This window comes from Sus scrofa, chromosome 8 (genome assembly GCF_000003025.6).
Source record: "Sus scrofa isolate TJ Tabasco breed Duroc chromosome 8, Sscrofa11.1, whole genome shotgun sequence".
NCBI lineage: Eukaryota > Metazoa > Chordata > Mammalia > Artiodactyla > Suidae > Sus > Sus scrofa.
Window position 1 is genome coordinate 121,723,336 of NC_010450.4, and position 25,725 is coordinate 121,749,060.

The 25,725-nt window shown below is 46.8% G+C and overlaps 1 protein-coding gene across 4 annotated transcripts in view; it reads left to right on the top strand.

Moving 5' to 3' along the window:
* The window catches only part of TSPAN5 (tetraspanin 5), a 185,977-nt gene that overhangs the window by 66,016 nt on the left and 94,236 nt on the right, over positions 1–25,725 (top strand). The window contains exon 1 of one of the 4 annotated variants that reach the window (XM_021101739.1): positions 1,281–10,504. The exons of the other annotated variants lie outside the window; for them this stretch is intronic. Coding sequence (XP_020957398.1) covers positions 10,502–10,504 — 3 coding nt within the window. The 5' untranslated portion in view covers positions 1,281–10,501. Of the gene's footprint in view, positions 1–1,280; positions 10,505–25,725 lie in introns of those variants that run through there. 4 annotated transcript variants of the gene reach the window in all.

A 25,725-nucleotide genomic window follows, 5' to 3' on the forward strand; every position in this document is an offset into this window, starting at 1 on the left:
ATCTTTGAGGTTTACTGAACTACCCAAAGTGTATGTTGCTTCTTGCCTTCTCTGTTTCCTGCATTGATGACTGGTTATTTGGAGAGTCAGTTATTTGGAGAACTCTTGTAAGATCTCAAAATGTCATAGCTATTATCTTGTCAAGGTAAACCTAAATTTGATGAAGCCCAAATTAGAGGGAAGTATCTGAAGAAATCAGTATCTTGTACATCTGGCACGTAAACCATAAGTTGAAGTGGCTTAGGAGGGGTTGTTGAATTTTCAAGGGGTGCGGTCTGTTCCTTTAGATAATATGCTGTGGTCCAAGACCAAGTCTGACTGTGTTGCCAGACTCTTTATGGCCTAGCGTTTTCCTGTCGTCCTAGAAGCAGCTTAGATCCCAGACAGTTCCAAGCTTCTTCGAGGTCAATGCCAGTCTTTCTTAATACTGGTCACTAGGTCAAACCACTTCACCCTGGTCATGAGCAGAAATTGCCCTGGACTTGGAGATTGACCCATGTTCAAACCATGACACTGGCCAGTACTCTGACCTGGGGCGAGTTAATTCATCTTTGGAGCCTCAGTTTCCACGTCTGTAAAATCGGGATAGCCATGTCATGGAAGTTTCTGAAAATCGAGGTGAAAGAAAGGACAACTCTTGGCGTTGTGCTTGGCACACAGTAGGCAGTTGGTAAACGTGAATTTGTTTCCTTTCTTTGTTGGGGAGCTTCCTGCTCTGGTCCCTATCACATGCAGACAACTATTTAGGTCCAGTTGCACCATATTCATTATGTAAAATGCTTGAATGATGAGAATGAGGTAGGAGGAGTTTGAGACCACATGCCAAAGGTTTGTTAATACATAGTAGCTTTGGAAATGGAGCTGGTGCACCTTCATTTCCTGGCCTGTCTTGTGTCCCTTGCCTTCTCAATATGCAGTGATGGGACTGGAATTGCAGACAGCAGGCTGGGATGCTGAAAATAAATCTGATCATGGGAGGCTCGTTACCTGTGATTGCGCCAGAGGGGAGGTGTGACTGTGTAAATGGAGCTTGATGTGCTACCGAAATAACTCAGCAGATTCTTAAAAGAAAAAAAGAAAGGGAAGAAAAACCCCACCTTCTGGGGCAACATTTTCTTATTTTTCTTTTTTGCCTTTTCTAGGGCTGCTCCCTCAGCATATGGAGATTCCCAGGCTGGGGGTCTAATCGGAGCTGTAGCCACTGGCCTACACCAGAGCCACAGCAACATGGGATCCGAGCTGCGTCTGCAACCTACATCATAGCTCACGGCAACGCCAGATCCTTAACCCACTGAGCAAGGGCAGGGACCGAACCCGCGACCTCATGGTTCCTAGTCGGATTCATTAACCACTGCACCATGACGGGAATTCCAGGGGTAACATTTTCTTGATGGGCATCTCCTGATTCTGCAACACCAGACAGAGATTCAGTGTATTTTGCACCAACATTTTACACCTTGGGAAAACACACTGAACACAAGGTAATGAAAATTTTTGTGCCAGGGTAAAGTAGTTGTAAAAAGCCTAATTATGGAATCCATCATCGGTGCTTCCGTTCTGAGTCCAGTTCTGGTAGCCTGTGTGCGGGTGGTGTGCTGGGCCCCAGTTGTGGGTCTCGGCAATTGAAGAACGGAAGCAATTATCCAGCTAATGTAAAGAAATCCTGTGAAGGAGGAAAGAAAGGCGCCCCTCACCCTCTCGTCAATTACTCCAAATGGGTGTTTATAGGGAATTAAATTCTTTGATAATTGTCTGCTCTTTTCCTCTGTCTGTCAGCGCCATCATCAGAGGCCTCAAGTGAGAGCCCTGGGAGTACTTCCGGCCTCTTCTCCAAGTCAGGCCATGGATCCAGCTGTCATACACCCACTGGAGTGGGGGTGGCTGGCTTCACTGGTGCTTCTAGGACAGGTTGGTTTTAGTTGCAGGGCATTCGTTGACCCTTAAGAAATATTATAATGCTTCCTGCTGTATAGCACAGGGAACTACTGCCAATCACTTGTGATAGAACATGATAGAAGATAATATGAGAAAAAGAATGTATAGGTATGTATGATTGGGTCACCTTGCTACACAGCAGAAATTGACAGGACAGTGTAAATCAACTGTAATAAAAAAATTTAAAAAACTGTTATGGTGCAAACGTATGCCCATTCCAATGTGCCAACCAGCATTTGCTCTGCAGGGATTCACTCTGTGGTGGCCTACAATTGACCCGTATTAAAAGTAAGATAAGTCCTGTTTCCAGCATGGACCAGTCCAGGGGGACTTTCTGCCCACCTAGAAAGCACTGAGGGGCAGGTGTTGCAGAACCAGTGCTGGATTAGGGGTCCAGGGTGTGGAGTCTCGTCACCTTCCAGCTGCATATCATTTCCCAGGCCTCTTGCCTATTCTGCGTCTTACTTTTCTCCTCTGTGGAATATGATAGTAGCTTGCTTTCTGGCCAGCCTTCTAGGCTTTTTAATCAAAACATACATGTAACATTTATGATGCATTTTAAGTGAAGAGACCTTAACAAACCAAGCACTCTACAAGTGTAAGATGTTTTTATTTAAAAATTTTTTTGACTGTGCCCACAGTCTGTGGAAGTCCCCGGGCCAGGGATGGAACCCATGCCACAGCAGTGGACCGAGCTGCTGCAGTGACAATGCTGGATCCTTAACCTGCTGCGCCACAAGACAATTCCCAACGTAAGATGTTTTTTATTTTTTATTTTTATTTTTGTATTTTTGCCATTCTTGGGCCGCTCCCACGGCATATGGAGGTTCCCAGGCTAGGGGTCTAATCAGAGCTGTAGCTGCCAGCCTACACCAGAGCCACAGCAACGCAAGATCCGAGCCACGTCTGCAACCTACACCACAGCTCACAGCAACGCCGGATCGTTAACCCACTGAGCAAGGGCAGGGACCGAACCCGCAACCTCATGGTTCCCAGTCGGATTCGTTAACCACTGCGCCATGACGGGAACTCCAATTTTTTTATTTTTTTATCTTTTTGAAGATGTTTTTAAATAGAAATTCAGTGGCATTATTTCAGTGCTGACATCGGAGAAACAACATTTGAAGTCTTCTGAGTGCACACAAATGACTGTAAAGCTTAAATCTCCCTTTGGTGAGGTTCCTTTAGGACAGATCACTGTGCCTCAGGGCAGACTCGTCTCTACGACTATCATAACTGGACTTTTCTTTGGCTTTGTTTTCCCGTTGTTTAACTCTATTCTCTTTGTCCTTTCTTTTCAAGCATGGGGAGTAATGGGAAGACTGGAGGAATTTTACAGATAGTGAGTGAAAATAAGTTGAAAGACCTCCGGAAAGAGAAAAGAGATTCTTGAAAAACAGGCAATGGTAATTTAAAAATCTCTTTTTTTTTTTTTTGTTTTTTTCATCTTTTCAGAAATGACAGACTCGGGAACAGCGTTAACTTAAAAAAAAAAAAAAAAAAAAAAAAATTGAAGTCAACACCCGGCACTGCCCTTTCTTGGCTTAGCGAGACATATGGTAGAAACAGATTTTTGTGATCCTCTGTAGTCTCCGGTAGTGGTCACGGCATTCATGTGACGTTGGCACAGTTGGCTCATTTAGAAGGCTCTGTGATGTTTTAGAAGCCTAGTGACTCTCTGTGTTATTTTTTTCATCCTGCAGGATGTGATGAAGCTCATTCCTTTTCAGCTCTCTGAGACATAACCACGTTTATGACGCAGGGTAATAAAAGGACTCTCAAAAGCAGGACCCAGAATATCCAGTTTCCAAAAGGGACCAGTGCAGGCCTGTGCTCAGCCGGAGGATGGCGGGCTGCGGGTGTCGCTGAAGAACGCCAAGTTCAAGGGCAGGGTGGGACGTGTGGGGAACGCCCTGGGGGCAATGCCAAAGGGGCTGGTTAGAGGATTCGAAAACTTGGACATGGTCGAGCCTCTGGGACCTGGGTCCAGGCGCCCCGGTCTTTGTGGAGACGGTCTGAGTGCCTTGCCTCACGGAGGTCTGGACCCAAGGAACATTCCTCTTCCTGACTTGCTTGTGTCTCCCCCCACCCTGCCCACCGCCTTTGGAGTTTTGGTCAAATATGTTTATTCTTCCTGGAGCTGAGAAAAAGACAGAAGGCGGAGGGAGGAAGGGACTAATAATTAGGCCTCTTTGGAAGGTGAGAGACAAATTGGCAGCATGGCTGCCCTGGGAGAACATAATGGGGCTTTGTTTGCCACTCCGAGCACCAGAAATCATGGTGTCACAGGGCTTTGGGGTCCTGCTGGCTGTGGGAGAGCCTGGCCCTGCTTGTGCCAAGCAAGGCTGCCTAAGTGGACCGCTGGTACACACCAGTGTTTCTCTGCCATCTCTGCCCGGGTCCCTCTAGAGAGTCTGTCTGTTTGGGGTGCTGCAGTATTTGGAATTGACCCATCCCCCTTCCACCCTTTTTTTTGGCTTCTCTCATCCTTCTTGCAGAAAGGCTGGGAAGCGGCCATTGGCATGTGTGGTGGCAGTGCTGCATGCTCGACTTTGGGGCTGGGGGCGAGGGGTCCCGGAGAGGACAGGCTGCCCCCCCTCAGCCCCTCACTCTTGGCTTTCTCCCCCCTCTGCCTCCCCACCGCCAGCGCATTCAATTCCCTGCCTTTGTCCAGGCGCAGGACACAGCAGCACCACCTCCTTGGCTCCGCTTTCGCATTTGGAAGCCAAAGTCACTCCTCCAGCTCGGGCGGGCACTGTGCGTTTCTTGTGCGTGCCCCTGGCTTGTTGGGAAGATCAGGACGGGCGGGGACTCTGACCGCCCGTTGTCCGGAGAGTTGGCGAGGGTGCATGTGCTGTGGTGTTGTTGGTTATCTGTAAGCAAACTGCACAAACAAGTGTCTGGAATTAGATCCATTGCTCTAGGACCCCGTTTCCTTTTTCCATGTAGACTTCCTCAACAGAAGCCACTTTTCGCTTGATTAACTGTAACAAACCCTCTTTGGAGTTTTGCGTTTTGGAAACCACGTTGCCAAAGGAGAATCATAATGCCTGTTGGAAAAGCCTCAAATAAATTCCTCCTCGTATAAATGGAGAAGACAGAATAGAAGGCTTTAATCTATCTTCTTGCCTATTAGTGAAATACTACTGAGTGACCTAGTTCATCTGCATGTGAAATGTGCGAGACCTGTCTCCGCTTTTTTTCCCCTTACTCGTTACCTTGGAAACGATGCCCTGGCTCAGGAACTGCCTGAGGCCTGCTGCAAACCTTCCCTGTGGCTTCTGCACGCTGAGAAGGCAGTTAATGGGGAAAGGTTGGATTTTTCCAAAATGTCTTCAGCAGGTAGTAGTGAAGAGAGAGGAAGGAGGAAAAAGCGAGAGAGGTTTATTCGGGTAATATTTCCAGGATACTACTTGTAAATAAACTGCAAGCGGTTTTGCCCAGATTTCACAAGAACAGAAGTCTGTGGCCTCTGATCTCGTGAGACTCCCCAGGTGTCTTTGGCAGCACTAGCAAAGGAAGATCCGCTAACAATTGACACTGGATTTCAAACCTACCATTAGGGAGTCTCGCCTCTCACTGCTTTGGTTAATAGCACTGTTCTTCCAGAACGTTTCCTGGCGTCTTGCATTCTCAGGCCAACTTTTTCAGGAGACTGAGAAACATGAATTAAAAATAGGATTCAGTCGGCTGCCAGAGAGCAAAATTGGCCCATCGTCCCAGCTGAATTTGTAGGCTCTGCATGTCCTGGGGCAGTGGAGAACCTTCTGGATCTTCTACAGTCTCACCACCTGGGTGAGGAGATCGCCCAAGGCGTGCCTCTGGGCTAAACATCAGATTTCTTGACTCCACCTGTTAGAGCTCTTTCAGCATCAGTCCTGACCTCTTAGATCACCTGCTCCAAGTTCTGTCCGAACTGAAGGTGCGGGAAGGAAGCGTGAGAAGGCTATTTTCTCTTGAATGAAGCCAGCCACCAGTCAACCTGGTGTCATCAAATCTTTCATCTCCTCTTACTAGTATTGGTTGTTCATACAAAACATTAGGGCGAGTCTGGAACCACAGGTGCTCTTGGTAACTCCATCTTTTCTGAAGTCCCATTGACCATGTTTTGTTGTGGCCATAGGAACTCTCCCCCCGCCCCCAGCCCCGACCCCCAGTTTGAGGAGACAACATGGCCTTTAGGCCTTTTCTCTTGAACACTTGGAATTTGGACATGGTAGCCTGAGGCAATCACAGAGTCTTGAAAAGCGGCTTTCAGCCAGGATAGTTTTTTCAGAGGACCCAGAATTCTGGTCATGGACTTTAACTGGAAAGTCTGCAGGGAAACGTAGGAAACGGGTGTCATACCCTCTCGGTATTTGTTCCTGGTTTACAAATGTTTTCTTACCTGTTGCTGATTCATTCAACAGTTACCAATCTGGTCTTAAGGGCTACCCACCATGCAGGTGCTGGGGAGGCAGAGTTGAGTATGACACACGATCACTGGCTTCAGTAATGTTTAGACATATGCCTGTTTGGTAACTTCGGCGTTTTAGACAGAGATGAACACTTGGGCTGCTTGCATTTAATGTGAAGCATTGAATAACCCTTTTTGTAAGATAGCAGTAGTTCAAGCATCCTTATTATACTAAGAATAATTCAGAAGGTCTTCAGAAGGTCTCCCCTCTCATTTCCTCCAAAACAAGCTCTGGTGCCAGAGAGTGTAGGGGGTCCCCGCCTTTGGCTCAGAGAGTTATTTGAGACTGAAAGCTGGGGGTGGGGAGGGAGCCGGGGCCAAGAATGGCAGAGTTCCCGAGTCTCTGTATGTGTAAATACCAGAAGGATCTATGGACAGTGCAGTGGATGAGAGAAAGGGGTGGGGAAGCAATGAATAACAGCAATATTAAGTATAATTTACTCCAACCCCTGCCATGATCCAGGCTCCTTAACTAAGCGATTCCTATGTATGTTCTCATTTATTTCTCTTCACCCCGTGAGGACGGTCTAGTTGCGTATCCCTGCCTCACTGCTGGGGACAGGGATGCTGTGAGGGTCAGCAACACGGACAAGGTGCTATGGCTACATCGTGGAGCAGGTGTTTAATCTGGGGGCTGTCCGCAGTCTGAGCCCACCGGCTCTCGCCTTCGCGCAGCACTTCACCTTCTTTTAACAAGTTGGAAATTGGTCAGGATCACGGGCTCATTTGTTTCCTCCTTTTAAACATGAAAATGGGATCTCTGTGGGAAGGAAAATTATACTGGAGCATTGAGAATAAAAGTGAGACTCTAGGACCCAGCGGGTAAAATGAAGTGGAAATTAAAGGAATCGCATAAATAGCTTTGACTTCCAGCCCACTTTACCTTAATTAGACGATTTCGGCTGACCACTCAATTAGGATTGGGGGGGGACATGGGGGGAGGCGGAGCTGGTGCATTCTGGAGAAATACAACCTTCCGTGTTCTAGGTGGAAGTAGGGCTGCTGCCTCCTCTTGTCCAGTACCAAGGAGTATGCTTTGCTTTCGTCCCACACAGCGAATTCATAATTAATGGTAGTTATTTTGCCTCTTTTGTGGGTACCATGCTACTGTGCACACTTGTCTTCATTTTTAGAGACTCCTGCTGTGGCATGTGGAAGTTTCCGGGCCAGGGGTTGAGCCTGTACCATAGCCGTGACAACACTGGGTCCTTTACCCACCAGGCCACCAGGGAACTCCTGGGGACTCATGCTCTGCCACAGTAAAGTGAACATAATCCCTGCCCTCAGAGAGTTTGCAGGGGAAGGTGTCATTATAATATAGTGAGGTCGGTGGGTGGGAGTAGGCTCCAGTAAGCATAGCGTGAATTCCTATTTAAATTTTAGCGGTGGGGAAAAACAAGCGAGTAGAAAGATATTTTGGACATCATTTTACAAGGAGCTTGAGGAGCTCCTAAAAAAACGGTTCTCAGAATGCTTTGCCATAAGACTTGTGATTTTTAAGTCGTGGTTTAATGTTGATTACGGTGAGATTCTGATCAGTGACGCTTCTATTCAGATCTGTGTGGTAGAGGCCTTCCTGTGCTTGATATCCAAACTGCAAGCAAGTCTGTTCGGTACCCTTTCCATCTCATTTTCCTTGTTCGTGCCTCCGTTGTGTGCATTTATTTTCCTTGCAGCTTTGCATGAATTTGGTCCTAGGTAGCGTGACCCTTTGAACCGGATTTTAGAGGTCATCACTTAAGGCACCTTAGTTAGTCATCCTGGTCAGTGTTTTGAGTTTTTCCCCAACCAGACCCCTAAGTGACCTCAACTTCTAGTCAGTCTTGTGAAAACGAGTATAATTCGGTTTCATGCAGCAGGTCTCTTTTTGGCAAAAATCACATTTCTAGGCAAGTTTACTGGCTGTGCAGGTTACTTTGAAATATTTTTAGTGCTTTGAAAAAAAAAAATCAAAGTCAGTGGAGCCGAAGGCAAAGGGAAAGAATGATATTTTTCTTTATGATGTGCAGCAAAATATGCGCGAGTGATACCATTCCAGTATATTAAGTTAATTCAATCAATCCAAAGTTAATCCATTTTGGACGGGGTTGTGTGGTCCTTGTTTGTGGAGTAATGTAATTGTGACAGAGTAATTAATACCCTACAGAGGGATTAGCAGTAAAGATTGAGATAAAAGAACAAGGGGGGAAAAAAAGGACTGAGCTGTCTGGAAGCCAGGGGAGTGTGGAAAATGCTGAGGTGTGGCACTTCTTGAGGGTGATTTTTGGCTTTCTCGACTCTAATTATATACATTTTCACATCTGCCAGTGATAATCAGCTGGGTCAGACAGGGAAAGCATGATGGAAATCCTGGAGTCCTGGGGTGGGTCAGCAAGAATGAGGTTCCAGCCAGGCCACAGGCCCGAACCCGGTGCTTTGCTGTGTGCTCATCTCTGTAATTGACATGCTTTTGTTATTTTGTCATTCCGTACCTTTTTGGCCGTGACTTCACCTCCTCCAACCTTAGAAAATCAGGCATTTCCCCCAAACGCATCCTTGCTTTTCTCTCGGAGCACGCTGGGCCTCTCAGGGCCACCAGATTGTTCCCGCGTGTTCGGTGTTCTTGCCCCGTCTCTTGGCTCTTGCAGTGTCTAATGGGCCGCCTGTGCTTCCAGATTGAACGCATTCACTTTGCCCCAAACGCAAGTGATGGGAGAAGAGGCAGCAGAGAGGAGAAAGTGGAAGCGGAGCTGCAATTTCGTGTTTTCCACAGAGCTAATGACAGTTGGAAAAAACTCTGGGAACCAGCCTGGGAGAGCCTTGCCCTTGGCCTTCCTCACTGCCCCCGCCCAGGCAGCAGAGCAATTCTTCTATGCCTTTCTCCACCTGGCTGACACGGTAGATAGGCTTTTGTATTGAATTATTAAAAATTCTGTGGTTTGGCTTTAAGATCCAATCATTTGTTCACAGATGAATTAGACATTAGTTTTAGTTTTAATTGTTGGTCCTCCATTTGTTGTCCTTTTTGGCCATCGTCCTGGTGTTCAGGTGTCCGCTCGCCTTCTCTACTTGGCTCCAGGCAGCCTGCTCCAGGTCTCACTGGACCCGAGCCATCTGGGCCAGGTGCTGTGGCTGTGGGCTGTTTCTTTGGGTCAGATAGGCTGGTCTGCCGAGCTGGCATCCTCGGCCTGGTCATAGTGGCTGGTCACTACCTGTAATATTTCTCAGAGACTTCTGCATGCAACACCTCCATCATAACTGCAATGGGCAAGAGCTTATTTTTCTTAAAAAGGGGAATGGAAAATTTGTTTCCACTAGCATTTCTATTTTCTCTGGGCCACTAAATAGGAATTTTTTTATCCTAGACAAAACCCTGGAAGGAACCACTAATGGGAAAAAAAAAAAAAAGGCTATTGTGGGCTGTTAAAATGTCCCAACACAGATACTCTAGCCAGTTGTCGTATATACGTATACATTCTTTTAAATCTTTAAACATCCTTTTGGTTTTATAGCTTTTGAGAAAAAGTGTTTACCTGGCACCTAAATGCAAATGTTTGAATGCTTTTGCATAAATTCTCACACGAAATTTCACATAATAGTTGCAGCCAAATTACTTGCTTTTTTAAAAATGTCTGTCTTTCACATTGTTTATGAAGATCCGGCCTGAATAAACATAACCTGGGGAGCTTTTGCTGTCTATAGATAAGCCTAAATGTCATCCCGAAGCTGCATAAAATAGCTCCGATGAGAAGAACTCTTGAAAAGCAAGACTGGTAACGGGGAGTGATAGCTGTGTGTGAAAGCCTTAATGTTGAAGCACATTCGTGTCAATGCAATTTTCTTGTCCTCCTTGTTATCTTCCAATTTTAGTGGGAAAACTAATAACAATGTTGTTTCAGAGACGTGGTTAAAAAATAATCAAATTTAACAGAAAATGAAGCACTGGCCTTTGGTTAAACATTCATTTACTCCGCTCTCTCTGCCTGTTTTTAAACAGAACCATGAGTTCTTTTTTGCACGGTTGCATGGATTGGTGTTAACTCTTTCTCGGGTCACCCCTTGGTTCAAGGCTCCAGATATTTAACTTGCTCCTGGTCCACGTGTGAAACGCTGCTCTTGGGATGGGTTTGTATGGTGTGAGAATGAACTTTTTTCCTCCGATGGGGTTGATAGTGGTTCTGACAAGGAAGAGGAACGTGTGTGCGGGTGCTGGAGAATGCCAAGATGAAGCCAGCAGTGCAGAGGAACCAGAGCCAGCTTTGGCTCCCTGGGAAAGCAGTGCCATTGGAGATGTTCTGTGGCAGTTGATGGCACCCTTTCTGGGCACCCGGGGCGGCGGGGGGGGGGGGCAGCTCTTCTGCTTCAGCTGCTTTACGTGGAGGAAAGCTGCCCGCCCCCCAGCAAGTCTCCTGATTTTCTTGCTCTTCATAACCACATCAGGGGTGGATATTGATGCAGGAAAGAACACAGGGCCATGTGGTCCGTGTCGTGGGGCATAGACAGGTGAAAGACACAGCATCCTTACCCCTTAGAAGCTCCCGGTGATGTGGGGTGGGGAGGCGTGCCTTAAGGAAGTGGTATGTTTGGATGAGAGGAAGGAATTCCTGAGGAGGATGGGGAGGCAGTGAGAACTGGCACCAGATCTGCAAAGAAAGAGGTGGCCCTGGCCACCTGAGAAAATGGTACCAGAAACACCTTTCTTCCCTAGTCGGACGGGTACCTAACAAAGCGAACATCCCCTAACTCAGGGAAGACTTAGGAAGAATGTCTGGAACATGTGGATGTATAGTTTTGTCTTCTCTGTTGGGTGCAGTAGGCCGAGAGATCCCTTTGCTTAATGCTTGTTGATCCTGTAGCTTGGCAATCTGGTCTACTCCATGTACCTTCATGTTACTCTGAAGAGAAATTTTTGTTTTTGTTTTTGTTTTTTTGCCACACCTGCAGCATATGTAGGTTCCCAGGCTAGGGGTCGAATCGGAGCTCTAGCTGCCGGCCTACGCCACAGCCACAGCAATGCAGGAGCAAGATCTGAACTGAGTCTGCCACCTACACCACAGCTCATGGCATCGCTGGATCCTTAACCCATTGAGCAAGGCCAGGGATCGAACCTGCGTCCTCAGGGATGCTTGTCAGATGCATTAACCACTGAGCCATGATGGGAACTCCTGAAGTGCATTTTTAAAAACTCAAATCCAGTGGGTATGGCTTTTCTAAATAAAGGGGAAATTCTTGTCAGCTTTCAAAAAACAAAAGGGACTGTGGCTGTTTTGTTTGTGTCCTATCCTCATAGGGTTTGGCGTATAAGGAATGCTGATAAGTGCTGGTGGAAAGAAGGCAGAAAGTCCAGGGGTTATTCAGTTCTGAGTAGATGAGCTACATGTAAGTTCAGGATTATTTTTTTCTCTTGAAGCATTTGCGGGAACCGTGGATGAACTTCCTTTGCAGGTGGGTCGGCTCTTCAGGAATAAGGGGGATGGGGTTTTTAGCTCGTGTTCCAAGTTCCTGTCTCGGGGGAGGCTCATGGAGACTTGGGGCTGCCTCCTGACCACATAGCTTTGCATAATTGATTAACTCAGCATAGTTGTTTGCATTTCTTTCCTAAAATAAATTTCATTTTGTAATGAACTCTCCAGAATTAATAAGTTCCCCAACATCAGAATGTGTGTTGAATCTTGTGAGCTGATGTGATGTGCCCAGCTCCTGGAAAAAGTGTAATGAATGATCTGGAATCTCCTTTTTTCCTTTTTGTTGGCCCCTCAGGTGGGAGGTCCTGGACCAGGGATCGAACCCATGCCACGGCCGCAACCCAAGCTGCTGCCGTGACCACTCTGGATCCTTAACCTACTGTGCCACAAGTAGAGCTCCCGTGTCTGGGATCTCAGGGCATTCTTAGTTCCTGAGTTGGTAAACAGGTCTCTGAAGCAGCTAATATTTATTGTTTACCCTGGGCCAGGCATTGTCCTGAGCTCTTCACCCAATTACTTCCTCAGATTGTCTTTTTAAAGATGATCACAAATGCTTTAAGAATGAGCATCGTGAAAACCTCCATTTCTAGCTGTGGGAACAGAGTCTCAGATCCGCGTTGACACAGCCAGTAAATCGAAGAACTGGGTTTGAATTGAAACAGCTGGGCTCTTAAAGGCCAGGGCACATAGCTTCTTTGTCCTGGGCGTTCCTCTTGCCTTAGTGCTTCCTCAGATCATCTGTCTGTCATCCTGATGCTCTCGCCAAAGGTGATAAAGAGCATTTGGGGGAGTGGAGAACAGGTCTCAAATAGACAGACCCCTGGAGTTCTCGTCATGGCTCAGCAGAAACAAATCTGACTAGCATCCATGAGGATGCACGTTCGATCCGTCACCTCGCTTGGTGGGTTAAGGACCCGACGTTGCCGTGAGCTGTGGTGTAGGTCACAGACTTGGCTCAGATCCCGCGTTGCTGTGGCTGTGGTGTAGACCGGCAGCTATAGCTCTGATTTAACCCTCTAGTCTGGGATCCTCCATATGCTTCGGCTGTGGCACGTTCGATCTGTCACCTCGCTTGGTGGGCTAAGGATCCGACATTGCCGTGAGCTGTGGTGTAGGTCACAGACTTGGCTCAGATCCACGTTGCTGTGGCTGTGGTGTAGACCGGCAGCTATAGCTCTGATTTAACCCTCTAGTCTGGGATCCTCCATATGCTTCGGCTGTGGCACGTTCGATCTGTCACCTCGCTTGGTGGGCTAAGGATCCGACATTGCCGTGAGCTGTGGTGTAGGTCACAGACTTGGCTCAGATCCCACGTTGCTGTGGCTGTGGTGTAGACCGGCAGCTATAGCTCTGATTTAACCCTCTAGTCTGGGATCCTCCATATGCTGCGGGTGTGGCCCTAAAAAAAAAAAAAAAAAAAAAAGACAGATCCTGAGGCCATAAGACACATTCGATTTTGGCAAAGTCCCATCACGTCGTGCAAAATTAGTCACGATCACCTAGTGCCCTGGAGGCCAGTTTTGGAGCAGTAAGACCTACCAGGGCAAGATGTGTAATTTCCACGAGGGAAGACCCTTGGGCTGGGAGAAGCTGTGTCATGAGGGGACGTGGGGTTTCAGAGGTGACAAGATTAAGCATTCTGTTGGGCAAGTCTCTTGGAAAATTTAAGGGCAGTCACATTTTATATTCAGTAACTTTTGGCCGAGGCATTCCAGGGACTTCACTGCACTTAATGGGATGCTTGAGCATTGAGGTTGACAAGTGGGGATGACACCAGTTCTCTTTTGTGTATTAACAGAAATTTGGGCGTTCCTCTTGCGGCTCAGTGAGTTGAGAACCTGACATAGTGTCCATGAGGGTGCGGGTTTGATCCCTGGTCTTGCTCAGTAGGTTAAGGCTCTGGCGTTGCTGCAGGCTGTGGCATAGGGAAGAGATGTGGCCCGAATCTGGCATAGGCCAGCAGCTGCAGCACCGATTCGACCCCTAGCCCGGGAACTTCCATATGCCGTGGGTGCAGCCCTAAAAAGAAAAATGAAAGAAAAAAAAGAAATATGAAAAAGAAGATGAAGAATTTTTTTGAAAAATTGAGTTTTAGATTTTGATAAAGCAGAATATAAAACAATGGAGTACCAGGATAGATGGCTTAATAAAAAGCAGTAACTAAGTTTATGCTAGGCAAAAAAAGCATTAGTCATGAGAGTTTTTGGATCAAATGTCTGTATCCTCAAAGATAATTAGTGTGTTCAGATAATCGAATTTGATGTACAATTGTTTTTTTTTTTCTTTTCTTTTTTTTTAAAAAGCAGATTTTGTGCATATTGTAGACTTGGCAATACAACTTGAAATAACTTTGTAGCATTACATGTTGATTTTGACTTAATTGAATGTCTTAAAGTTTTAATAACACTGGGAAAGTGGAGGTGTGCACATGTATTGCGAGAAAAAGGAAAAAAATAATACTGTTGGGTTGTTAGAAAGATCCTCCTGTAACTAACGTGAGTATCCAGAAGGGGAGAAGATACATTTGGCCTTTGGAAAGAAAATCACCTTTTTTTCTTTCTGCCAAGAGGATGACATTGGATATATGATATTCAGGATATTTTCATTTCCAGTGAAAGAGAAAAAGTTCCCAGAACATTGTGACTATTGTGTAAGGTGCTGATTATTTTAAAAAAAAATTTGTTTGAAGTCTAAGGAAATTTCGCTCTTTAGTCAGGATACATAAAAGAGTTTGGAAATGATTTCAGACCCTCCCCTTCAGTCTGAAGAAACCCATGTATAAACCCCAGTGGCTTTGGCAAAATCACTTAGTAAAGAATCACAGATGCCTCATCAGTAGGAAGAGAAGAAGTAAGTAGAAGGAGCTAGGGAACAGCATGCCCGGGGGCTCACAGGCCTTAGGTCACAGGTGTATTGAAGAATTTAGGTCTGAAAGATTAGCTTCTCTCCTCTCATTGGGAAGGGGGAATGACAGTAGGGGCTCTCTCTTTAAAAACAAACTCACCCCCATAAATAGATAGACTCTGTGTTCAGATCGTTCCCAGAAACTTGGAAAACTTGTGTATAAATGTGAGCGAGTGAGCTAGTGGGAGTGTGTGGGTATGTGTATGTGGTAGTTCTCCCTCCTGATTTATATTTTTCAACACTTTTCCATAGTTCTTGTTATCCAAATATTTGTAGACATATATCCACACCCTTTTATGTTTCATTTGGCTTTATTTTTTTCACTTTACCAGGACATAGTGAGCTTTCCCCCTGTGTTAGATAGTCTTTGAAAAGGGGGTTTGTGAGCTCCGCAGTTGTGTGGGTTTGGGGAGCCCTGATGTGTCTCTCTCCACTTGGCACTCAGTGCTCCAGCGTCTGCTCTGCTCTCCGCTCCTGCATTCACTGTGCTTTTAATCTTCATGGTACTTTTTTTTTTTTAAAGATGAATTTAATGCATTGGAAAGTGGGCAAAGACCATTTTCACTGGATTACAAAAAGTAGGCTTCTTTGGGCAGAACCATCTCTAACCTCTTCAGTAATGTTCTCATGTATTGTGTGTTCCTTGGTGGGGGGGGTGTCTAGCCCCTTAGCAAAGCACCCTTCATGCTTTCATATCACAATCATAGTTACCCCTAGCTGGGAGGTGGCTTTTTCATTTCAGAAAAGATGAAACCAGGGCTGAAAGTAAGGTATGCGGTGGAGCCAGGCCTGGAAGCCACCTCTGTCTCTTGGTCCTTAGATCCTATTCTTTCTTTTAATTGGGACTCCCTGGGACATTGCCCTGGGCCCAGCAGGGGAAATGTTGATGGGGCCCTTGATGAACCACCACAGCCTTGCTAACCTTTGACCAGGCCCCACTGGACTGGAAATGGTATTTGTTAAGCAAGTCCTGATCCTGAAATACCTTAAGTCAGGGAGGTCTCTGGGAGAAAGTTCAAGATGTCTGAGGGATAACGGTTATGTAGCTCCGAATAATTCATCTTATGCTACGTGTGCGTGAGTAACGTGAATGAACTTGGCCCAAGAGGGAAAATCACCTTCAACAAAATCTCGCATCCCTGCGGAGGAACCCTGCCCGTCCTTAACAGCTGGTAAGTGTAGAATAAAGAAATGCAGCTCAAGTTCAGTAAGGGGGTGAGATACGATGTGCTGAACCTGTAGAGCCTTGAGAGGTGGATTGTTTTGGTGACAAGGGTTAACTTAACGATTAATGAGTCAAGAGATCCACAGAGTTAAGCTTTCTCTTCTTTGCACTATTCGGGTCAGTTCAACAAATACTTCCCCAGGCCAAATGGAATCATTAGCCTTGTAGGAAACTCTTGGCCTTTTTAAAAAAAAAAAAAATATTGAAATTGTGGCCAGTTTTGTAAATGTAATTTATAATTTATCCTCAACTCTGTAGACCATGGGTCAGATACATTTTGTGATGCCCTGAAGGGGAGCTGGTTGATGGATAACAGGTTTCCCTGGATCTCAGCCGCCGTGTTAATGACCCATTTCTACCATGAGATTCTAACATTCTTCAGTTATCTAATTGCTTTAGTATTCTTTGCCTTATAGTTTTAAATCATAGGCACATTTTTGGGATAATTTTATTCATATTTTGCTTAAAAAATAAACCAAACTAAAATCCAGAACATTTGGTACGGCTGCTTCTTATTAAGATTGTTTAGTCATTGGTGGATGAGGTGAAAAGAACAGTACTCACCAGTTTGAGAATTTTCCCATAAATCGAAAGAACATTGGATGGCAGTTTTTGTACTGTTTCAAATGATGGTTTCTAATCATTTGCAGTTGTTCCCTCCTCTAGAGTGGAGTTACTCTGATGGACAAGTTGGTATTTGGTGACATGGAGTTCTAAAAGGCAATAGACAGCAGATAGGAAGAATTGTTTGTGGAGTTCCTGCTGTGGCACAGTGGGTTTAGAACCCCATTGCAGCAGCTTGGCTGCTGTAGAAGTGTGGTTTCCATCCCCGGCCCAGCGCAGTGGGTTAAAGGATCTGGCATTGCTGCAGCTGTGGTTCGGATTTGAACCCTGGCCTGAGGACTTCCATATGCCATGGGGCGGCCATTTAAAAAAAGGACCAAAGGAAAAAAAAAAAAATCATTTGTAGGACACATTTGCTTGTGTGTGTTTCTCTTCACATCACCAGGTCAAACTGTAGAAGAGAACTAAGACTCTGGGTCTCCAAGCCTGTTCGCCCAGTGTCTCCTGGAGGAGCCATTACAGAAATTTCTTGGGGTGGTTTGGGTTAATAGCCATGGACAAAGCACAAACAGAACAAAATAAATTTTATTTTAAATTAAAAAAATGTGGTAAAGGAGAAATGTGTACTCCCGCCTCTCACAGCCCCTGCACCAGAGGAAAAAGGGGTTTGTAGCCTTTTTGGGGGGGAGGGGTGTATGTTACTCCAGTTCAACGGCTGATGAAAACCACATAGGGTTGGTTTTATGGGGACTTAGAGGCAGATGGTGACCTATGGGCTAATGATGCAGTGGGCAAGAAGCTTCTTTTTTTTGCTTTTTAGGGCCACAGCCGTGGCATATGGAGGTTCCCAGGCTAGGGGTCCAATCGGAGCTGTAGCTGCCGGCCAACACCACAGCCACAGCAACGCCAGATTCCAGCCGCATCTGAGACCTACACCACAGCTCACAGCAACTCAGGGGAACCCCAACCCACTGAGCAAGGCAGGATCGAACCCGCAACCTCATGGTACCTAATCAGATTTGTTTCTGCTGCGCCACGTTGGGAATCCGCAGTGGGCAAGATTCTTTAAACAAATCATTGTGGTTGTGATGTGGCACTTTCCCAGGAGTTAGTCTATCTGGACTGTTTATTATTGCACTTGGTAAACATGTGCCAGGCGAATGGGGGAAAGGTGCCCCAAGAGGGAAGAATGTTTGTAACTTCTTATCATCTCCTTCTCTGTCGTAATAGCTAAGGGGAAAAAGGAAGAAAAGGAATTAAGAGAGGCAATTACGGTAACACCTCGGCTTATGCTAGGATGGCACTATTTCAAACAGCTCGCTTTCTGGGGAGCTGAGGGTTGCCCCCACTTGACATCAGCCTTTGTCTTTTCTTCCCTTTGGATGGAATCCTTTGTGAGGATGTGGTGCCCGGGAAGCAGACCTGGGGAGGGGAGCCGAAGTAAGCCCCTAGGTGAGCCCGCCCTGCTCCCCAGGCTCAGGGTTCATCGCAGCTCTGACTGTGCCCCTTCCGGGGGCTCTTGCTCGTCCCGACCTTAGTTTCCTTCGCCCCCCTTTCCCATCCTCTGACAGATGACAATTTTTTTACTTAAACGTTGATTCGTTTTTCAGCTCTTTGCCCCACAGGTAAGACACTTCAGGAGGGCAGAAATCTTGGCGTGGTCTCTGCTGTGACCTTGGCCCCTGGGACGATGCTCCCATGCCGAAGCTTTTAAACAGTCGCTGATAGCATTGACCGATGGACTAAAACCCCTCGAAGCTTCACCGGGGCGCTGCAGCGCAGGCCTTGTTGTGTCTTGTCTGCGCGCTGGTCCCACGTCCCCGTCATGCATTTGCTCCCGTGTTTACGGTTGCCGTGTTCAGCTCCCTGTGTTGTTCATGCTTTTTCTGGTCTGGCTCCTGCACTGGACTCTCTCATCCTTGACCATGGAAATGGTAGAGGTTGAGCATTATGTTCACAATGCCCAGTGATGCTTGTACTTTTTCATTTTGACTGTGCGAATACACTAACTCATCAAGGGAAATCATTGCTGCCCTGGGCTCTTGTCCTTCCCCAACCCTATGAGGTAGGTGCTTTTGTGCCCATTTGACAGGTGTGTCACTGAGAGAAGCAGCCATGATTTGAATCCAGATTTGTCTGACTTCAAGGCCCCTCTTCAAATCTGTCAGTAAATTCCCAGTTTTTTCAAACACAAATGCCCAGATTTCCCAAACCTCACACATCATGGCAGATGTGCTTTGTTTTTATTTATTTATTAGTATTGAATTTTTTTTTTTTTGTCTTTTTGCCTTTTCTAGGGCTGCTCCCTTGGCATATGAAGGTTCCCAGGCCAGGGGTTGAATCGGAGCTGTAGCCTCAGGCCTACACCAGAGCCACAGCAACGCGGGATCCGAGCCGCATCTGCGACCTACACCACAGCTCACAGCAATGCCGGATCCTTAACCCACTGAGCAAGGCCAGGGATCGAACCCACAACCTTGTGGTTCCTAGTCGGATTCGTAAACCACTGCGCCACAATGGGAACTCCAATATTGAAAAATATTTTTTAGGGAAGTTTTCGGCTTGTGGTAAAATTGAAAGGCTGGGACAGAGATGGCCCATGTATCCCCCGCTGCCCCCATGCCTTTTGATAACCTCCTCTGTTATCATGGCTCACTAGAGGGGGACATTTTTTTTTTTTTCTGTCGTCTTAGGGCTGCACCTGCTGTATATGGAAGTTCCCAGGCTGGGGGTCCAGTTGGAGCTGCAGCTGCCAGGCTCCCCCTCAGCCACAGCAATGAAGGATCGGAGCCGTGACTGTGGCCTACGCTGCAGCTCATGGTAATGCCAGATCCTTAAACCACTGAGTAAGGCCGGAGATTAAACCTCCATCTTCACAGATAGTGTGTTTGGGTCTTAACCCGCTGAGCCACATCGGGAGCTCCCAGAGTGATACCTTTTTAACCAAGGATGAACCCAGGTTGACGTATCACCCAAAGTCCGCAGTTTACTCTCGGGGTCGGACATTCTATGGGTTTGGACAAATGTCAGATGACATTATTAGGATGCATCATACATGCTATGATACATCGTTACAGCAGATAGATTCTTTACTTAGCCGACTGAAAAAGAGAGATGCTGTAAGATTACTAGTGCTTTTAGTTAATAATTTCCTTCATTATACTAACATAATACATTTGAAAAATCGTTGGCCGCTACTTGGAAGGCCTCTTTGTCTGTGATGATGTTTGGTGCTCCCAGCCTCTCACAGTAACTCTGTGTCCCCCTGGCAGCCCTTGGCCCTCCCCTCAGCCACCTCTGCATCCCTACCCCCGCACCCCCGAGTGTCCTCCGCTCCAAGAGTGGCCACACACTTCTGGGTTGACGTAGTCCTTTGCGCCACCCTGCAGGATGTGGTGTCTCCTTGACTGTCGGTTTTTTGGTCAGTACAGCTCATGGCCGGCCCTTGTCTCACTTCCAATTTGCGGCTCTAGAATAAGCCTCTGGTTTGAAAGGCAGGCAATCCAGCCTGCTGGAACTTGTTAGAAGGAGGAAAACAGACAGGCAGGCTCTGACTGAGCTGTCGGAACCTGTATGACATGGAATTCCTAACGGCACGTCTGGCTACAGCCCTGAGAGGCCTGATTCTTGGGCCTCTCAGGGTCTCTGCTGCCAGGGGCTGCCTGGGCACTCACTGGGCACCAGCCAGTTATACTTGGTTTCTCTGGGCAGTGGGCTGTGGACCTAAGGGGATGGGGTAGAAAGAGCAGACGGGAAGGAATGAGTGGCAGGATGAGCAAAGATGACGCAGGAGCAAGTCAGCTTCTAGTCTGTGCTGTCTCAGCCCCCTTCCCTCTGCTAGCTACCCTGGCTCTGAGCAGCTCCGACACTGGGCTGTGGCTTTTCACATACACACATGCTCTTTTTCCTCTCATCCTGCAGAGGGCTGCCATTTGCAGTCAGGGTTTATATATGCCCTGTAAGTAAGGCTGATGGGGGGGACGCCGAAGATGCTGCAGTGGATTGTAGCCTTTCAGTTGCAGGGGAGCGGTGGTTTGGGTTTTGCTGTCTTCTTCCTCCTCACAGATCGTAGCCCAAACTGCTGTTAGTGTGGGAGCTTCTGGTCTGCAGCTCAGGAACGGACCACGTCCCACCTAGTGTATCTCTGGCCATGTGCCATTGTAAGCGCCCTTTCTTCATGGTTTGGCTGCAGACCTGCCACAGGGAACTCCTGTCGTGGCTCAGTGGAAACAAATCTGACTAGCATCCCTGAGGATGCAGGTTCGATCCCCGGCCTCGTTCAGGGAGTTAAGGATCCGGTGTTGCCCTGAGCTGTGGTGTAGGTTACAGATGGAGGCTTGATCTGCTGTGGCTGTGGCTATGGCCAAAGGCTGTGGCTCTGATATGCCCTCTAGCCTGGGAACCTCTGTATGCCTTGGATAAAGCCCTAAAAAGCCAAAAACAAACAAACAAACAAACAAAAAGCCACCGCAGAAATACGAGATACTGATCCATTTTTCCACCTATCAGTTCACTCATCTATCTGCCCGCCCCTTCCTACCCTACCTTTTCCAAAACCAACATTTAATGTATTTAAATATATGCAATTTCGTATAAATTAAAATATATGGCTTAAGGAATCATAGCATAAGGGATGTGCAGATAGGCTATGATATTAGAATGTCTAATAATAAGCACTCCATAAGTATTTGCTATTAAATTTATTATTAGTATTACTATTACTTTGTCTTTTTAGAGCTGCACCTGTGGCATATGGATATACTTTTTTGGTTTTGTTTATTGTTTTCAATTAGGGGAATGTGTGAAGGGAAAACCAGAGATAAAAGTAATTCATTTACACTAGTGGGTGGTGAACATGCTGAAAGTGTGCTGCAGATGTTTTCTGAGCTTCCTATTAGCCAGTGCAAAAAGGGAAACATGGCAGCCACATGTTACAAAATACATGATACTGCTTAGGGAAGTCACAGGACCTGGTAGAATGGATGCTATGTGATAAAGTGGAAAACAGCTTTAGCAAAATCTCTACAGTAAACACAATAAGGAATTTTTAGGGCAGCTTCCTAGAATAATCCTCAATGTTGGTCATTAGGACATTTTAAAAAGGTATCTCAGAGCAGGCTACCAGAGGCCCAGCAGTTTTGAAGGTATATGCAATAGAATGCATAATGGAAATATTTGTTTGCAGATTTTTCGGTCTCCCTTTTCTTCAGACACAGCTAGTGCATTATACTCAGACTGGGTGGAGTGTGGGGATGGAGGAGAAACAGTGTCAGCAGGAGGTATGAGCTTTGGCTGAGCTTGTCTTTGTCGCGGCTTTTTGATATCTGTCTGCATTTTTACTGTCTGTCTTTCCGTGCTCTTAGCTATGTACTTTCCTGTCTACCTCTGTCGTGGTGATTGAGGAAGATCCTATGTTTTTCGCAAATTTCCAATTTTTGGTGGCCCTAGAATATTTTCCTGGGTATATACACTGGGTTGCAAGATAGAAATATCCAGGAATTGTCTTGCTTCCTAATATTGTATTTCTTACTAACCCTGAGATTTTGTGATCTCTTAAATTATCTGTGAATGGAAAATGACATTGTTAATATGCACTGCAGTTGAGGAATTCTGTACCAGATGATGAAACTAGAGTAGTGTGTGGTCTTTTCGTAGGCAGTGCCTTAAGGGTTTGGGTTTTGGCCTGAATATTGGATGTTTGCCTTTTCATGGACTGTCCTGGATCTGGCATCAACCTTCATTTTATCACTGGGCGTTTTCTGTACCTATTGCTGCAGTCTCTCAGCTAAGGTCATATTTTTCAGTTCTCTTGGTAATTTCCTTTTTACCACTTACAGGGTGAAATGAAGTAAAATTAGATAAGGTTTGATGACTGAATTAAAATCAACATTTCAGTGGATTCAGAAATGCAAGAAGGGTGAGAGTTCTCATTGTGGCTTATTGGGTTAAGAACCTGACTTAGTATCCAGGAGGATGCTGGTTCCATCCCTGGCCTTACTCAGTGGGTTAAGGATCTGGCATTGCTGTGAGATGTGGAGTCGGTTGCCAGCTCGGCTCTGATCTGTGTGGCTGTGGCTGTGGTGTAGGCTGGCAGCTGCAGCTCTAACTTGACCCCTAGCCTGGGAGCTTCCAGACGCCACTGGTGTGGCCCTAAAAAGCAAAAAAAGAAAAGAAAGAAATTCAAGAAGGCGAACAAACAACAGTGATTCTTCCCTTTGAAAACGTGATTTATCTCTTTTGTCTGCAAAAGTTCGGCATCTCTCCCTCATGGTATCATTATTTTAGACGTTTCTGTTATACTCTAGGCACATTCCCATCATAGCATCTATATTTGTTCAAATGGTAAATTAACCTGTCAATACCACTAGACTGGAAACGCTTTGAAGGCGGGGATCCCTGGTGACTAGTGGAGTAGTGTCTGACATGCTGTGGACAGCTGGCAGAATGACCAGCAACACAATAAATAGCTTTATGATCCCAACCAGTCTCTGGATTGGACCGAGCTACTATAGTGCCCTCTCAAATGAACATCTCAAGCCAAATCGAGTTCCGTAAACCGTCTCCCTGTGATTGAGAGGCAGGAGCCCTACTCTGGGTCTTCATAGTTGAAAATCCTAGGGTCATCGTTGCATTTCTTTGTTTTTTTTAATTTATGTTAATGGCCACACTAGCGGCATATGGAAGTTCCTGGGTTGGGGATGGAACCTGTGCCTCTGCAGCAACCTGAGCTACAACACTTGGATTCTTAGCCCACTGCGCCACAGTGGGAACTCCCGTCTTTGCATTTCCTTTGTCCCCTTAATTGTCTTCTGTAGGTTCCCCCTCCATTCCCGTTGCCTCTCCTCTCCTTTACACGTTGGGGCACCTGACATCTGTGGTGCGCACACTAGCTTTGCTGACACGATCCCCCTGGCTGGCCCCGTCACAGCTGCCTGGCTGCCTCCATATCCGCCCGTGAAGTTTTGCCTAGAGATGGTCAAAGCAGGTTTTCCCAGGAGGTTTTGCAAAGCGACATTTTCCCAATAGATGTCTCTGTTCCCTTGAGGACCCTCTGCTCTGTGGGCTCAGAAACAGATGCGACTAAGAAGCCTAACAAGAGTCCATCTCTCCATGGTGTTAACCCGGCTCAGCAAGTGGATACGTAAGACCAGACTGTCAGCTTTCCTGACCTAAACTGAAAAGAGAATGTGCTTCTGGTTCCATTTCATGGCCTGGGATCTCGGTGGGGGAACACTGGGTACGCATTCTCTTCCTGGGGCCAGGCCTGCGTGGGAAGCCAAATGATAATCAGAGGCATAGCTGGCCAGTATGGAATAAAAACAAAGAGAAGGTAGGTGGCAGAAGGCATCAGATTAAGTCTGAGGCATGCACTTCATGGTCAGGAGGCTCGCTGGTGGGAAGACCCAAGAGGGAGTCGGCTTCAGCAGCCTGTGTCCTGCTTCGCAGTGAGTGGGGCTGCTTGGCCAGTAGGTCCTGAACCCTCCAAGGACTAAGGTGTGGCTGCGGCGCTCTCTGCCTGGCCTTTGCCAGGCCCTTGTAACTTTCTTTAAATCTCCACTTTTCCTCACTCTCAGGTCTGACCAGGCCCCATCTGATGGCCGTTCTTGCCCTGATCGACCACGGTCAATTTTAAAGGCTCTGGAGCTTTTTCTCCAGGATGTCTTTGCAGATCTTGACTGTTTAAAGTTTAGCTCTGAGAGCAGTAGTGTTTCCCTCATTTCAGAGCCTCAGGATTACCTCACACTGCCTCCCCCTGCCCCCCGCCCCAGCCCCGAAGGTTCTTTTCCTCAAAAAACCTTGTAAGCTCCCTGTCTCATTGGTGGGAGTCAAATTTCTCTGCTTAGCCTTCAAAGTCCCATCTGCCTCTGTGACACCAGCCAGCTTCATTCTCTGCTCTTCTCCCTGTTGAATGTAAGTCCCCACACGAGTCATTCTGTGCCTCTGCTGGAGTTTCTTAAGCTCTAAAACTGGAGCTTGTCTGTTTCACAGAGTTGTTTTCAGGGCCAAATGCAGTAATGTATGATCTTTGATGTGTCGGTGCAGGATTCTGCATGGGTGAGGCGGCTTCTTTTTTTAAGCTGTCATAGGTTGAGCACACGCACATTGTCTGCACAGTTTCACTTAGTAGGTGCTATTATTATCCCCATTTTACAGGCGAGGAAAGTAAAGCTCCAAGTCTCAGAACCGATAGGGGTTGCTTGAGGGTGTCCAGTTCCTTTAATCTGCTCTGAGCCCAGGCGTCCTCTGCTCCATCAGGCTGGACTCTCCACTCACCCTGAAACCAGCCCAGCCTCTTTCTGCATCTCTGCCCCCTCCATCCCAGCCGTTCCAAAGCTCTTTCACGTCATACCTCTCTCTTTTCTTTTCCTCTGCAGCCCTCTTTTCCTCCCCATTGTCCCTGAACTCCTGTGGTTCTTGAGAATGTAGTGAAGTCAGACCCATCTGGGATTCCATCCAGGCTCTGCTGTGCTGCTTTGAACAAATTGCTTAACCTCTCTGAGTCACAGAAAAAATGGGCAGTTCCTTCTTGGGGTTTCTGGATGACACCATACATAGCGTGTGCGAAAGATCTTTGTCTATGGCTGGATGTTCCGCATTCCTCAATAGGTCAGCAACTTTCACGCGTATTTTTACTTTGACCCATAGTAGGGAGTATATTTTAATACCATGACTTGGTGGTGTTGAATACACATGCTTGAATCAAAAGTTCCGCAAGAATTTTCTCTTTTATTCGTCTGTGTGTGCACTTGTGTGTGTGTGTGAGAGAGAAAAACAGTGCTGATTTGGGCCCATTTAATTATCTTGACTACTCCCTATGGAAGGCTACCTATAGTTTGGAAAGAAAACCTCTGGCCCAGAGGGCAATAAGCCCTTTCAGGGCACCTGTCCTCTCATTTCCCATCCAAATGTGTACAGGATGCTCCATCTGCATCCTTGCAGGCCCAGCCAGGTATGAGAACCTTGGCCGGTTCTGGGTGGTGGGTTTTCATTGGGGGGTTGGGGAGATAGTGGGAAGAGGACACTTGAGCCAATTATGCCATCCTTTATGGAGTGCCCCTTTGCACGAATCAGCCAGCCAGACCCCAGGGGGCCGCTTTGTTTCTGCTCCACTCAGGAGCCTGCACCCGCTTGAAGACTGCGTGCCGGTGTCCCCGCACTTGGCTGCAGAGGCTGCTGCACAGCTGTTTGTGTGACAA